Below are 14,817 nucleotides of genomic sequence, written 5' to 3'. Positions count from 1 at the left end.
CCAACTCTTGCTCTCGGTCATTTGATTAATTTTAGGTTTTCTATCTTATATGTAGAATTATTTTACTTTTATTTAAATTCATATTTCTTTTTAAATTTTTTAAATTTGTTTAATTTTTAATTTTTAAAACTTTTAATTTTTTTTAGAGAGGGGAAAGGGAGAAAGAAAGAGGGAGAAAAACACCAATGTGTGGTTGCTTCCTGCACACCCCCAACTGGGGACCTGGCCTGCAACCCAGGCACATGCCCTGATTGGGAATCGAACTGGCAACCCTTTGATTCACAGGCCCACACTCAATCCATTGACATACACCAGCCAGGGCCAATTTTTTTTTTGCTTAAAGCAGCCCCCCAACCCACAACAACAGCAATAATAAAAGAAAGAAAAGTTACGTACCTTGTCAGAACCAAAAACCAATTATACAGAGACAGAGATATGTTTGCAAACTCACCCGGTGCAGAGTCTTCCAACAGAACCCCTCTTTTAACCAGCTCTTCTCTCGGCTTTCGCATAGATATTTTTCGCTCTAAAACTAATATTAAATTGTAAAATAGCACTCAGAAATGTAGCAGTTAAAGGTCAACTTTAAGCATTCTAACTCCATAGCTAATAGTATAAAGTGGTTTAGTTTTCTAGTCCCTGGAAAAAAAAGAACAGGAAAACGAACCTTTTTTTTAGGGAGAGAAACATCAATGTGTGGTTGCCTCTTACCCTCCTACTGGGGACCTGACCTACAACCCAGGTATGTGCCCTTGACTGGGAATCGAACCAACAACCCTTTGGTTTGTAAACCACAGCTCAATGCACTGAGCTACACCAGCCAAGGCCAAGAAAACTAACTTTTAATTAAAATTTTAATAGTAAGGTATTTATAAATGAACTTTCTCTGGGAGGACATGGCCAGGGCCTTAGATTTGCTATAATTTAGGAACCCCACTTACCACGTGATAAATATCAATCCCACTGAAATGTCAACTTGGGAATGAGGCTATAGTATATAAGGCTTAGTGAGTGACCACTTGGTTTTTAATTCTAAAAGATTCAATTCCCCCTTCAAATAGGGGGTTATCAAAGCTTGAGAAAAAGGTACTTCCAAAACGGGGAACTCTTTAACTCAGAACATATATTTAAATCTTAATAGGTCACCTTCTGATGTCTCTTTGAATTTATCACTACTTTTCTTTTTCCTCCATTTCCAGGGCTTGAAGATCTTGCCAAAGCCTGAGAACTTGCTCTTCCTTTTGGTGGGAGGCGTCCTGTCTCCTCCTGCTTCCACACTGTCCATGACCATGCCTGGGTCGGCAGGGGGCTGGCCTGCGTCTTCTGTTGCATGGGGAGAGGAAGAGAGGGAAGGGAATAACCAATTTATTATTTCAGCATAATCTCGAAAACGTCCCTGCCCCTCTCTTCCTGAGGTAGGTGGAAAGGATCAGAGCAATGATATACAGTCATGCAGACAGCCAGACTCCTGGACATCACATGGACACCAAATATCAAAATCCGTAACAGAGAAGTGACTAAGAAATAAAAGGAACCAAACCAAGCTGACATTATTTTAGGACAAAAATTCAATGAGATGACCATAACCAGCTCAAAATCTCTTAAAGGAACACACGCAAATGTAGATATCCTCTCAATATGCATGAGATCTTGCCCCATGCAGCCTATTACTGCTGCCGTTCTCATCCTTTGGACATGGGGGAATGCCTTTCTCAGCTAACACGACTATCGACCATGTCACTGAAACAGGGAATTCCACCATTTGTGAATGAGTCATTATTCTTTGTTAAACACTGCCCCCTCCGACCTCCTCTTTCAGGATATAAATAGTTCAGAGAGGGAGTGACACATCAAGTGTTAACACCTTACTTGCATCAGTTTTTCAGATTATTTTCTGCCTTCGAAAATCCATAGGGAGTTCTGGAGCACTGGAAGGGGGTTGGGGTGGAGGGCAGGGGTATAGAAAGAGAGTGGTTTAAAATGGAAATTTTTTTTGGAACGTAGAGGTGACATTCCAGTTTGCTTATCACAATATTGTTTTAGGAACAATCCTGATTTTAAGGATTTCATGAGAAACATAACTGACGTGACAAATGTGCAGGACTGAAATGAAAGACCATAAACAAGTCCCTCATAATGACTATACATGCAGGGTTTAGTTCGGTAGCTTTAGTGGCAGAGAAAGGAGCAGCCAAGACTGGGCCAAGAATAATAATAATTTAAAAAAGCAGGAAGGCAACAAAAAAAGCAGGAAGGCAACACAATATAGCTTTGCACTCCACCTACTGTCTCAGGGTTCTCTGGAGAAGTCTAGAGGAGAAGAAAAAAAAAAGTCATGTGGAGTCACAGTCCCGGAATTGAAGCGGAACCTTTACTTCACAGAACTATAGCAAGGACCGCATGCTGCATTATCACATGTAATAAGTGTATGTTTATTGTAAACAATTTCACATCTGTAGCAAATAATGCTTTTGGGGGAATATAAAGGGATATAATAAATTCATTAAAAATCTTTTTTAATACTCTATATATATTTTCATAAGAGAAATATACAATCAACAAGTATTAACTTTTTTTTTTTACAAACACTATCAAAATCAACCTTTTTTCAGTTGATTAGGTGTGAGTCTAGGAAAGTCCACTGACGAAGGTCAGATTTTCACAGATGTAATTATCAGAGTGACTGTAGCAATGACTACTGATACATATCTTGATGTATACAGATGATTTAGGGCAAAACAGGGTCCTGGTTACTGAAGTATAACAGATCAAGAGGACAGAGGACAGTAACTCTTTTCTTCCTAGTTATATGACTTAGTTGGCATCCTGGGTCTCAACTATTTTAATTCTTTACATGAAATGAAATGGAATCTGATTATAACAGTAGACCATATTTCAAAGAGTTTAACTGCCAGAGACATCAGGACTCCTATCATAACAATTTCCCCCAAGAGTGAACACATGGTATTGCTTTGAAGAGTGAGTGTTTTAACTACGACAGTATTACCTCGATTATGGAATGCCAGTCAGACCTCAAGACATTTCAGAGTGTTTATAATATCACAGTATTTAACATATGTTAATGATAACCCTTTCGGAGATGGAGTTAAGTAACATAGCTGCTCATTCTCAAATCATAGTCTTACTTGGAAGAGGCAAGGAAGGACTAAAACTTGAAATGTCCTGCTAATCCAACCACGGATTAAACTTTACTCCATTCTAAAAAACAGAGGCAAATGTTTGTTTGGTTAAGAGTAATGGGGTAGATTAAAAAAAATTCCCAAAGCAAATAAACAGACTAATGTGAAAAAAGCCGTTTAAGCTTTAGGAATGTTAGATGGTAACATATTCACAAAAAATTCTCTGCAAAGTCCTTAAATGAAACACAGCCAATCTGGCCTACTTCCACTATCTTCTCAGGTATCTCTTCATTTTTCTTTTTTTTTTTTAAGATTTTATTTATTTATTTTTAGAGAGAGGGGAAAAGAGGGAGAAAGAGAGGGAGAGAAACATCAATGTGTGGTTGCCTCTCACATGTCCCCTACTGGGGACCTGGCCCACAACCCAGACATGTGCCCTGACTGGGAATCCAATTAGCAACGCTTTGTTTTGCAGTCCAGTGCTCAATCCACTGAACCACACCAGCCAGGGCAGATATCTATTCATTCTCTAAAGCAGAACTTAGTTCATCCCTTTTGAATTCTTCATTATATTGAACAATATATTTATGTGTCCCTTTTCTCACATACATTCAAAACAACAAAATCATGATGTACTTTCAAATATATTTATGTCTACTAGCATATGAACCAAAACAAGTTCTGTTTATATTAAAAAGTACAACGTGTGTGGAAAATAACAATTGATTATGATTTTAAAAATGAATGTATACACTGTTACAACCACTGCTAAGAACAGCCCACTCCTTTTTTATGTAAAAAAAAAAATCACAGAGCCCTGGCTGGTGAGTCTGCTTGCAAACTGAAAGATCACAGGTTCAATTCCTGGTCAGGGCACATGCCTGGGTTGCAGGCCAAGTCCCCAGTTGAGGACATGGAAACATCAACCAATTGATGTTTCTCTTGCACATCGATATTTCTCCCCCTCTCTTTCTCCCTCCCTTACCCTTTCTCTAAAATAAATACAAACAAAAATTTTTTAAAAATTTTAAAGAAAGTCACAGAATACTTAGCAAAAAGAACAGTGTTTTTCTTTTCATGCTTTATACAAATTTGCTTAATTTTTTAAAAAATCCTCACCCAAGAGTATGTTTACTGATTTTTAGAGCGGGGGGGGAGAAACATCAATGGGCTTCCTCCCATACATGCCCTGACTGGAGGTCAAATCTGCAACCCACGTATGTGCTCTGACAGAGAACGGAACTGGCAACCTTTTGGTGTTTGGGATGACGCTCCCGCTAACTGATCCACCTGGCCAGGCAAATACGCTTAATTTTCACATTTATAAAGCTTTTAGAAGTGGATATGCCTCTTGCCTCATCCAGTGGGGTTCAGCCACACCCAACCCTGACCTAGTTATTAGCCCAAATTTATTCATTCATATTCTTATATTCTCATATTCTTCCTCTTCCACTCCCTTCTCTCCATATCACAAACCAAACAGTATTTCAGTAACTCCCAAACCTGTTCAAATACTTTGGTATCAGCCCAGTCACCTTTTCAAAATACAGAGTCTCCAGGAGGTGGGACCTAGGAATCTGTTTTTAAAAATCTTCACAGGTGATTCCTCCGACAGACAGGTTTGTTAAACCCAGCCCCAGATTATTATCTGGAAACCTGATACCCTGGTACATGTTAGGAGACAGAGGCAGAAATTCTCTGTATGCCTGTAACTTAACACTGTGTTGAAGAAAATTAAACCAGAAAACCATGGCATCATTCCAATGTTTCTTACTCAAACACAGAATTCCTACAGCAGAATTGTGAGGGTCTCCCTGTGTTTCTTTGTTTCAGATATAGTTTAAACTAAAAATAAATACAGAAGTTTGCAGTTATTTTTTTCAAGATTTATAATATATTATGTTCTATGTGCACTTGGACAGAAAGTGTATGGTGTAATTATTGAGTGTCGTGTTCTATATATACCAATCAGGTCAAGTTGGGTAATCATATTGTATAAATCGGTACCATTCCTTCTGATCTGTTGTCAGCCTGTTCTATCACTTATTGAGATAGGCATGTTAACATCTCTAGCAATGAAAGTCAATTTCTCCTTCTCTTTTTAGTCCTATTAATTTTTGCTTGATATACTTTAAAGCTATGTTATTAGGTATATACAAATTTAGAGTTATATCTTCCTGTTGAATTGATCTTTTTACTATGAAATGCCCTATATCACTCTAATAACACTTTTGCCTTTATTTTAAAAATATTTTATTTACTTATTTTTTAGAGAGGGGCAAGGGATGGAGAGAGAAACACTGATGTGTGAGAGACATATCAATCAGTTGCCTCTCACATACCCCCAAACAGGGGACCTGGCCCACAATCCAGGCATATGCCCTGACTGGGAATCAAACGGTGACCCTGTGGTTCGCAGGCTAGCACTCAACACACTGAGCCACACCAGCCAGGGCTTGACTTTATTTTTTCTATTTAGTTTGACAATTGTTGTCTTTTAGTGTGTAGGCCATTTACAGTTAATGTTTTTACTGACACAGTTGGGCTCAGGTCTACCATTTTGCTATTATTTTCTATTTGTCTTGTTCTGTGCATTCTTGACTTATTATAATCTACATTAAGTTAGTACTTCTACTATTTACTAAACAATGCAAGAATTTTATAATATTTCATCTCTATCTTGTTATTGTCATATTTTTCTACATGTACATAACAATAAACCACAGAAGACATTATTGTTGTTTTAATAAATAATATTTTATATTTGCTATATATTTGCTTTTCAGGTACTCTTCATTTCCTTCTGCAACTCTATGCTTCAACTTGGATAATTTTATTTCATCATTTTTGAAGGATGTTTGCACTTGGCATAGTATTTTCAGTTGGGAGTTGAGGTTTTTTTGTATTTAATTTCAGCACTTTATAAATGTGATTTGATTGGCTTTTTCCCCCACTTGGACTACTTTTCTTTGCATATTTCATTCTTTGGATGCTTTCTACTTGCACATGGCATAACTGATATCAGTAGGATATAAATCTTTATGCTGTTGATGACATACATGGGAGAGAACTCTAAAGTCATATTATGAGACATTTTTGGTGGAGACTTGTCTGGGAGTGCTCCGGAAACTCAACTGTTAGCTATTATTCAAGAGCAACACCTATAACTGATTAAAATAAAGTGTTGATAAAATTCTTCCCACACATTCTTTGCTTAGGTAAGTGCTTCCTGAAAGAAATTCTAAATCAAGGGAGTGTTTTCATGCATGAAAGATATCAAAAAAAAAAGAGAGAGAGAGAAAGAAAAGAAAAAAAGAGGAAGCAGATTAATCATTTCTAATGAAAAGGGAAAGAAGCAAATCATTTTCTCTGTTCTCCCACAATCCATTATGTTGACACCAGAGAGAAATCACAAAAACTTAGCTCCATCAAATGTCCTACACAGGAAGGGCGGGATCTTCAAATAATCAAATGATAGTGGGGAGGCGGCCAGGCAAGCCTTCCTCCCTACTTAAGTCCAAGGGTATTTTCAAGAAGGGAAGGTAACAGGCTGAAAACAGACGAATGGCAAAATTCATAGGAAAGCCCTACTCGGCAGTCTGCCTAAATCCAACTTTGAAGAGTCTATGAAACAGGTCTCTCACTATCAAGGTCCATTTGGGCATATATTCTTTTATAAGCTAACTAGGTATTATTTATAACTGGAATAGTGGCTAGGGCCACACACGTTTTTTCAAATTTTAATTCTAACTCTATATAAAATACATAAGACTATTTTCTCTAATAAAAGCTTAAGTTCTCATAATATTTACACAAAAGTCTAGAAAACTTAGCTTTAAAAGATGGAAGTTTCCCAAAGATGTTATTTCTTTTCTTTTTAATTTATTGATTTTTTAAAAAAAAATTTTATTGTTGTTCAAGAACAGTTGTCTGCATTTACCTCCCACCACTCCTCGCCCCAGCCATCCCCACCTCCCTCCCAGGCTTCCACTCCCCCTTGGTTTTGTCCATGGGTCCTTTATAGTTGTTCCTGAAAATCCTTCCCCCTTCCCCCCATTACCCACTCCCACCTCCCCTCTGGTTACTGTCAGATTGTTCTTAATTTCAATTTATTGATTTAAAAAAAAAGAGAAGGGAAGGAGAGAAAGGGATGGATACACACACATACACACACACACACCAATTTGTTGATCCACTTATTTATGCACTCATTGGCTGTTTCTTATGTGTGTCCTGACTAGAGATTGAACCTGCAACCTTGGTGTATGGGGACAATACTATAACCAAATGAACCACCTGGCCAGGCAAGATGTTATTTCTTCTTCTTTTTTTATTTTTAAGATTTTATTTATTTATTTTTAGAGGGAGGGGAAAGGAGGAAGAAAGAGAGGGAGAAAAACATCAATGTGTGTTTGCTTCCTGCACGCTCTCAACTGGGGACCTGGCCTGCAACCCAGGCTTGTGCCCTGACTGGGAATTGAACCAGCGATCCTTTGGTTCACAGGTCGGTGCTCAATCCACTGAGCCGCACTAGCCAGGACAAGATGTTATTTCTGGTAAGTGTTATATAGGGTGGTAAATCATTGGGAATGAGTTGAATGTACAACAATAGGTGTATGAATAAATACACCAAAAATTTTATATAAAACAATATATAATCATTAAAATGAAGTTTCTAGAGTAATAATCCTAGATTAAAAGTAGACTATAAATACATGTAAATTATACACCACATTATTCAAACTATGCTAAAGTATATTAAAAAGAAGATCAGAAAAAACTAAACCAAAATGTAAGTATATTTTGATGGTAGGATTATGGGAGACTTGTGTTTCTTCTTTCTAGCTTCCTAATTTTTTTATAATAAACATGTATAACTTTTATAATTAGAAAAAAATTATTTTTTACAATGGGAAGTGGGAGCTTTCAAACTGTTACAGTTAATAAGTGAACTCTAGCATATACATACGTACTCAAAAGAAAACAATTCTTTCTAAACATTAGGCTCTCATAATAGTGAATTATTTCCCACATGGCGATCACAGCCTGGAATAATAAGCAAATCAGACCACTCAGGGGCACACTGCTTCAGCACCTGCAGCAGTGACACGGGTTGCGGTGAGTGGACTTAGATGACCCAAGTGACACTCCCCGGCCCTGCAGAATGCACACCACCCCTGTTGGCCATGAGTACGCTCTGGTGCAAAAGGGCCAGTAACCAAACATCATGGTGACCCACAGCCAGCAGGTGTGAACTTCCCAGCCGTAGAATGAAGGGTTTTAACAGTATGCGTAAATCCTCGGGAGAAGTGGCTGACTAGGTCAAACCGAAGCCACCAATCTCTGGCACACTCTTGGACCCATTTAAACTAGTACCCTAGTTCGGGTTTCTTACTATACATTTTCGTCTGACAAGAAGAAAATTCAAGTCCATCACTTAGAAAATTGCAACAGAAAGATCAACTAACAAATGAATTATACAACAAAAAGTATATTCGAGTTCCTAGAAATTACCCCTTCTTAAATTTTTAATGATACAATCACACCTCAGATCTGTTCTGTACTCATGAAGGGCAGAGAGAGGAGTTTGAAGCTGTTCATAAGCACATCATGAGAACATCAACCACTTGCTCTCAACAATTCTGATTTGATGACCATCTCCCATTTCCAATTTGACAAGAAATAAAGGTTTGAAGTCGCATTTGGATATTCCATTGTTTCTGTTTAAACTAGTTATGAAATTTAAAATGGCTTATAGTCCCTTGCTTCCTGTGAGAGCCAATATAAGGCAGATTCCCTCTGACAGAAAACTGGGTATAGGATGCTGGCGTCAGCCTTATGGTTGTGTGTCCCAAAGAAAACACCTTTTTATTTGAGTCATGCAGCTGTACCCACTAGGAAAGCAAGTCACACACAAGTTGGAGTCTTGATGTTTTGTGGAGGCGGGTGGAGGTTGGGAGAGAAAGGTAATTAACTACCAAGTTTGGAGTTTCTGCTCCGCTTCGTGTAGTAGCCTGAAACTATACCCAGGTGTTTAAACTATTTACTCCCCCATTCAAGTTGTAGCCCTCACATTCCATAAGCTTGTGTATTGTATCATGTATTATGCAGAGTTCTAGTAGTTTTTTCTTCACCCTCTAGGTTTTCTTGGCAAGCATTCACTTCAAGATTTTTAGTTCAAGTTTATTTGTTCCAGATGAATTCTTAGAGTGATTTTATTAAAATTTACTTAGCATTTTTCATTTTCAGATGAGGTTTTTATTGATTACTTGCTGTAGATAAATATTATACCTACGCTACCTCCTAGAGATAAGGGATAAAACAAGGTTCGACAACAAAGTCCCAGGTCAAAGATAGTGTTCATTTTAGAACTTGTATTAACAACCAATTTTGAATCATCCATGTTGAAGGCAAGGTAAGGCACAGGCAATTAAGAGTCAACAGGAAGCTTAGTTTCCAGCGTAGCCATCACTACCCTCTCCCTTTCACTAAGTTTGGTAATGAGCAACAAAATTTTTGTGCCTTAGCTCTACCTTGATTTCTTATACTTTATCGGGTTTAAGAAATGTTTAGACTTAAAGTGTATAAAGTTCTTCCATTCTACCCATGAAATTTTTATTGTAATCAGTTGTCTAAATTTTTTTAAAGATTTTGTTTATTTGTGTATTTATTTATTAGAGAGTGGGATGGAGGGGGGAGAGAGGAAGAGAAACATCAGTGTGTGGTTGTCTCTCGTGAGCCCCCCACTGGGGACCTGGCCCACAATCCAGGCATGTGCCCTGACTGGGAATCAAACCTTTTGTTTCGAAGGCCGGCACCCCATCCATTGAGCCACACCAGCCAGGGCCAATTATCTTTTTTTTAAAGTTTAAGGTGTACAGCATAATGACTTGACTTACATACACTGTGTTTCATTCTATTTATAATCTAATAGTTCTGTCTATCTTTTATGTCCACCCAACTTGTAACATTCTATTTATAATCTAATAGTTCTGTCTATTTATCTTTTATGTCCACCCAACTTGTAAAAGATCTTACTTTTATATAAGCATTTTCATGGCATCAGAACTTTGTAAATGGAGAACATTAATTTATGGTACTCTCACCATTGTACTTACTCATTTTTGCCTTCTTAAAAGAACAGTATTGGTTTTAAAGAACTGTTTTAGAAAACTTCAACAAAATCACAGAAAGCAAAAGTTGCCACTAATGAACAAAGCGGGCTTTGTCTCCCGCAGGCCCGTCACTTCCCTTGGAAGCACTGCACAGTTCTGACCTTTAGGAAACAGAGCTGGGCAAAGCACTCAGGAAGACAGTCAGGGAGAAGGACGCTCTCTGTAATGTACAATACTTGCAGGTACAACTAGGTCTGAGATTCACACTCTAGGAAAATACTGATTTCTAACCAAGACTGTATTAGGAAGTGATGCTACTTTACCCTGGGCCACTTGATACATACACTTTTTAAATAAATATTCTAAGTGAAGAGTAAGACATTTTTTTTAGTGAGGTGCCAGAATATAATATATTCTCTCATTAAAGCAATAAAATAAAACCCCTTAAACTGTGTAAAGTATACTTGCCAGTAGAAAGAGGGGATACACTGTTGTGACAACAGGCTATTCAGAAAATCCAATGGAGGAGAAAGAAGGGACAATGATTTCTGATTGGTATTCCACCTTTGAAAACAGAAAATCCTGTAAGGAGTCCATGACAGACTCCTATACTATCGCCTGCTCCGAATTCCTGGGCTTTAGGTGGAACATATGCCCGTTTCTTCTCCCTCAGAAGAAAGCATTTATTATTAGGTCTATACAGGTATGAGAAATGTCTCTGCTAACGCTGATGACTAAATAATGCCAAGTGTTTTTCTTTAAAGTCCTCTGAAGTTTATTTTTAATTAACCCATCTATTATTTATTCCAATGTTAATGTTGTTACATAGCCACATTAAATTTTATTCAGACAGCAATCTCCTTACTAATTTTGCCTCCAAATGATAATAATATTTCTAAGTTGTCATTCCCAGAACTACTCCCATTATCATGTACATGAAATTTCAGAGCAAAATGAATCCAAAGACAGTAGACAGAGAAATGTAGGTAAGATGAAATGCTATGATACAGTGCCTTTTAAAACAACAAATTCCTACATAAAAGAAAAATAGAAAAAAGAGGCTAATTATTGAATAAAAGGTATGTGAAGAGTCAAAAAAGAAGAAAAGAAAAAAGATAGAATGGGAAATGGAAAGGCAAAGAGAAGGTAGAGCTTATTTAAATTCTTTGGTCTTGTGCCTAATTTAAGGACATGTGCTAACGAGCTGCTTATCTTAATATGATGCAAAGTATTCTGGTGTATACAGAAACAACTTTTATGTTGATTAAGAACTACAAAGTATTGCCCTGGCTGGTATAGCTCAGGGAATTGAGAGTGGGCTATGAACCAGATCCCCAGTGGGGGCCACATGAGAGGCAGCCACACATTGATGTTTCTCTCTCTTTCTTTCTCCCTTCCTCCCTCTCTAAATGAATAAATAAAATCTTTAAGAAAAAAAAAAACAACTACAAAGTATTGCCCTGCCCTGGCTGGTGTGGCTCAGTGGAGTGAGTGCTGACCTGCAAATTGAAAGGTCATGGGTTCGATTCCCAGTCAGGGTACATACCTGGGTTTCGGCCAGGTCCCCCACATGTGGGCACGCGAGAAGCAACCGATTGATATATCTCTCGCACATAGATGTTTCTTTCCCTCTCTTTCTCCTTCCTTTCCCCCTCTCTAGAAATAAAGAAATAAAATCTAAAAAGAAAGAAAAAGAACTATAAAGTATTGCCCCGACCAACATGGCTCACAGTTGGTTGAACATCAATTGAAGTGAAAACGTGCAGGTTCAATTCCTGATGAGGGCACATGCCTAGGTTGCAGGCCTGGCCCAGGGGCATGTGCAAGAGGCAACCTCTCATATATCAACGTTTCCCTCCCTCTTTCTCCCTTCCTTCCCCTCTATCTAAAAATAAATAAGTAAAATCTTTTTTAAAAAGAAAAAAACCTACAAAGTATTATTTTAAAGTTTTATCTGAGTAAATCTACAGACTTTCTCTTATGGACATATTTCTGTAAAGGATAATTTTAAAAATATGAACTGTTGAGGATAACCACTTATTTCCTTGAATGGACACCACAGCATAAATTCCTACTCAGCTTTAGAATACTCAATTAGTTTACAAGTTATTGGAAAGATCCTCTAGTAAAAACTCCAGCTGGATACTGACACAACATCTCAAATATGCATAAGAGTCTCAGGCAAAAGTTATTTGTTTGAAAGCAGTCTCCTCTTGGTTAACAGCCCTGGACATCCATCACAAGTCAAGGGAGTTGACGAACTTACAAATTTATAAATATTTTGATTTTTTTCTTTTAATAGTTTAAATTCTCAACTAAAAAGTAAAATTAAGGATATAGATATGAGTTGTACCTATATAGTGCCTTGGAAATAATAAATCAATCCACTATATTCAGGAACTGATTTTATATCACTTGGCTTGCCCAAACTAGTACCATCAATTTTATATTATTCATTCATTCATTGATTTGTTCATTCATTTTTACTCCTCACTCAAGGACATGTTCACTGATATTAGGGAGAGAGGGAAACATCGATGTGAGAGAAACATCAGTCAGCTGCCTACCGCACGCACCTCAAACAGTGATGGAACTCGAAACCCAGACATGTGCCCTGACTGGTAATTGACCCCACAATCGTGTACAGGGACGATTCTTCAATAGCTGAGCCACCCCACCAGGGCAGTAGTACCACTGGTTTTAAATCTCAAAACTAACTACTATCATATAGGCCTAGAACCATAAACAAATTACTTATGTTTTTTTTTTTAATTACTCAACAACTATTTATGTCTTAACCTACTTTGGACATATACTCTTCCAAAGAATTTGGTAAGACTTTTTGGACACTTTACCCACTGAGATGCTTTTTGAATTTCATTAAAAATTGTTATGTTTGATAGAAGCCTGTAAAACGATGGTGTAAGTCCTCAGAGTTGTCAACGTTAATGCCTCCATGACCCACTCCTAATTTGCTCAAATACGTTACATGCTGAATTACAAATAATGGACAGAGTCTGTCCATTAAAATAGCTTATAGTCATCTAGAAATTTTCTAGGTAATAGGAAATAAAACCCTCAAATTAAATCTGGAGAAAACACAAAATTTTAGTTAGGTACCTGAGTGATTTCTATTTCTTCTTTATAAGTCTCTTATTATGGAATACTGGTAGTTAGAAAAATTGATGAATTTGATTCTGACTTTTTTTAAGAAGCATTAAGATAGCAAACTTCATTTACTCAGATGAAATGTTTTGTATAGTATATAGAGGTTAGATGGGCATTCTTTATAAATACCACCAGTCATCATCAAGTTATACCTGCTTACCCATTTCTTGCTTTTCAAAGACCTCTCATTTTCACGTCATAGATGAATGCCCAGCATTATTTAGGTCCTTATTATATTTGTTAATAAAGAACTAATCTTTGGAGTAGATACCACTGGAGAATTTAGTGGCCCCAAATTAATTCTACCAAGTTCTGGAGAGTGGTTACGTCTGAGAGCAAAGCAGCAAAATGTCATCATAAGGGAATGTGGACACAGAGAAAGGGGTAGGATGGGGTGGGACATATCGGTTTTAAGTTCGTTTCTAAAGCTGGATATTGGCCTCTGGGCATCCTTTATATTTTTTTCTACACCTTTACCTACAATATTTTAAAAACACTTTATTTCAAAAATAAACAGGGGGTCAGTAACTTGGTATGGACCCAGCCCTGGTGATCAAGGAAGGCGCAGTGAATCGAGCCCTGACGTCACTGTTAAAAGTCTGCTGCGAGTGATTCGCTCTGTGATGCGTGTGCCTCGGATTTGGCAAAACAGGAAAAAATGCTTTGTAGGAATTTCATCTGGCAAGTTCTCAGGAGAAAACATACCTTTAGAAAATAAATCTTATTAAATCATGAGACATTTGGAAGTGTGACTTGTGTTCCTACTCTTATATACTTTTCTTCAAAGTCACATTTTTCATTTCTGGGGGGGAAAAAACAAACAAAAAAATAGCCTAGACTTGAGTACGTTTTCTGCTGCTCCCTAAGTCAAAGAAAAGGTATAAATCTTTTTAAAAATTAGATTCATGCCAAGAAATGATTCATAGGATTTCTCCCACTTTGCTTATATTTAACAATCCTTTAATGAACATCCATTTAAAACCATTTTTCCCATCTTTCCAACTTCATCTTATCCAAAAACCCAGAAGTTTAAGAAAATGAATCTTCAGTAGCAATGGACTTCCTTTCCACTTAAAAGCTTTGAAACTCTGAGCTACACTTATAATTATCAGCCTGATCTCCAGCTATCTCTGAGATGACACTTCAAACGTAAAGCACTGACTTCAGAAATATTTATACCCAAGTGTTGCCTCATAAGCAATGGAAAACCACCACAATGGAAAAAGTCTGAGACTTATTTGGAAATTGTATAACTGAGTTGAAAAATTAAGTCAGTTATTTAAAATGGTCCTGTTTAAAGAAGTCAACAGTTCTAGTTCTATACCACATATATTTATCAATTGTCCTAGCCCTGCCAAATACTAGTAAAACACCACTGAATTCTAAGTATGAGT

At 37.3% G+C, this 14,817-nt stretch overlaps 1 protein-coding gene across 10 annotated transcripts in view; it reads right to left on the bottom strand.

Moving 5' to 3' along the window:
* The window catches only part of LOC123831597 (mediator of RNA polymerase II transcription subunit 18), a 111,532-nt gene that overhangs the window by 24,068 nt on the left and 72,647 nt on the right, over window positions 1–14,817 (bottom strand). For 7 of the 10 annotated variants that reach the window (XM_045858588.1, XM_045858585.1, XM_045858586.1 and 4 more), the window contains 2 exons: window positions 1,147–1,323; window positions 452–532 (listed from right to left, as the gene is read on the bottom strand). In XM_045858588.1, the coding sequence (XP_045714544.1) occupies window positions 452–532; window positions 1,147–1,323 (258 nt within the window). Of the gene's footprint in view, window positions 1–451; window positions 533–1,146; window positions 1,324–2,282; window positions 2,311–14,817 lie in introns of all 10 variants that reach the window. The other 3 variants (XM_045858594.1, XM_045858593.1, XM_045858595.1) reach the window with 2 other exon arrangements.

This window comes from Phyllostomus hastatus, unplaced genomic scaffold (genome assembly GCF_019186645.2).
Source record: "Phyllostomus hastatus isolate PE091 unplaced genomic scaffold, TTU_PhHast_1.1 phas_scaffold_182, whole genome shotgun sequence".
NCBI lineage: Eukaryota > Metazoa > Chordata > Mammalia > Chiroptera > Phyllostomidae > Phyllostomus > Phyllostomus hastatus.
Note: the sequence above shows the minus strand (reverse complement) of the source record. Positions and strands in the feature narration are given on the sequence as shown.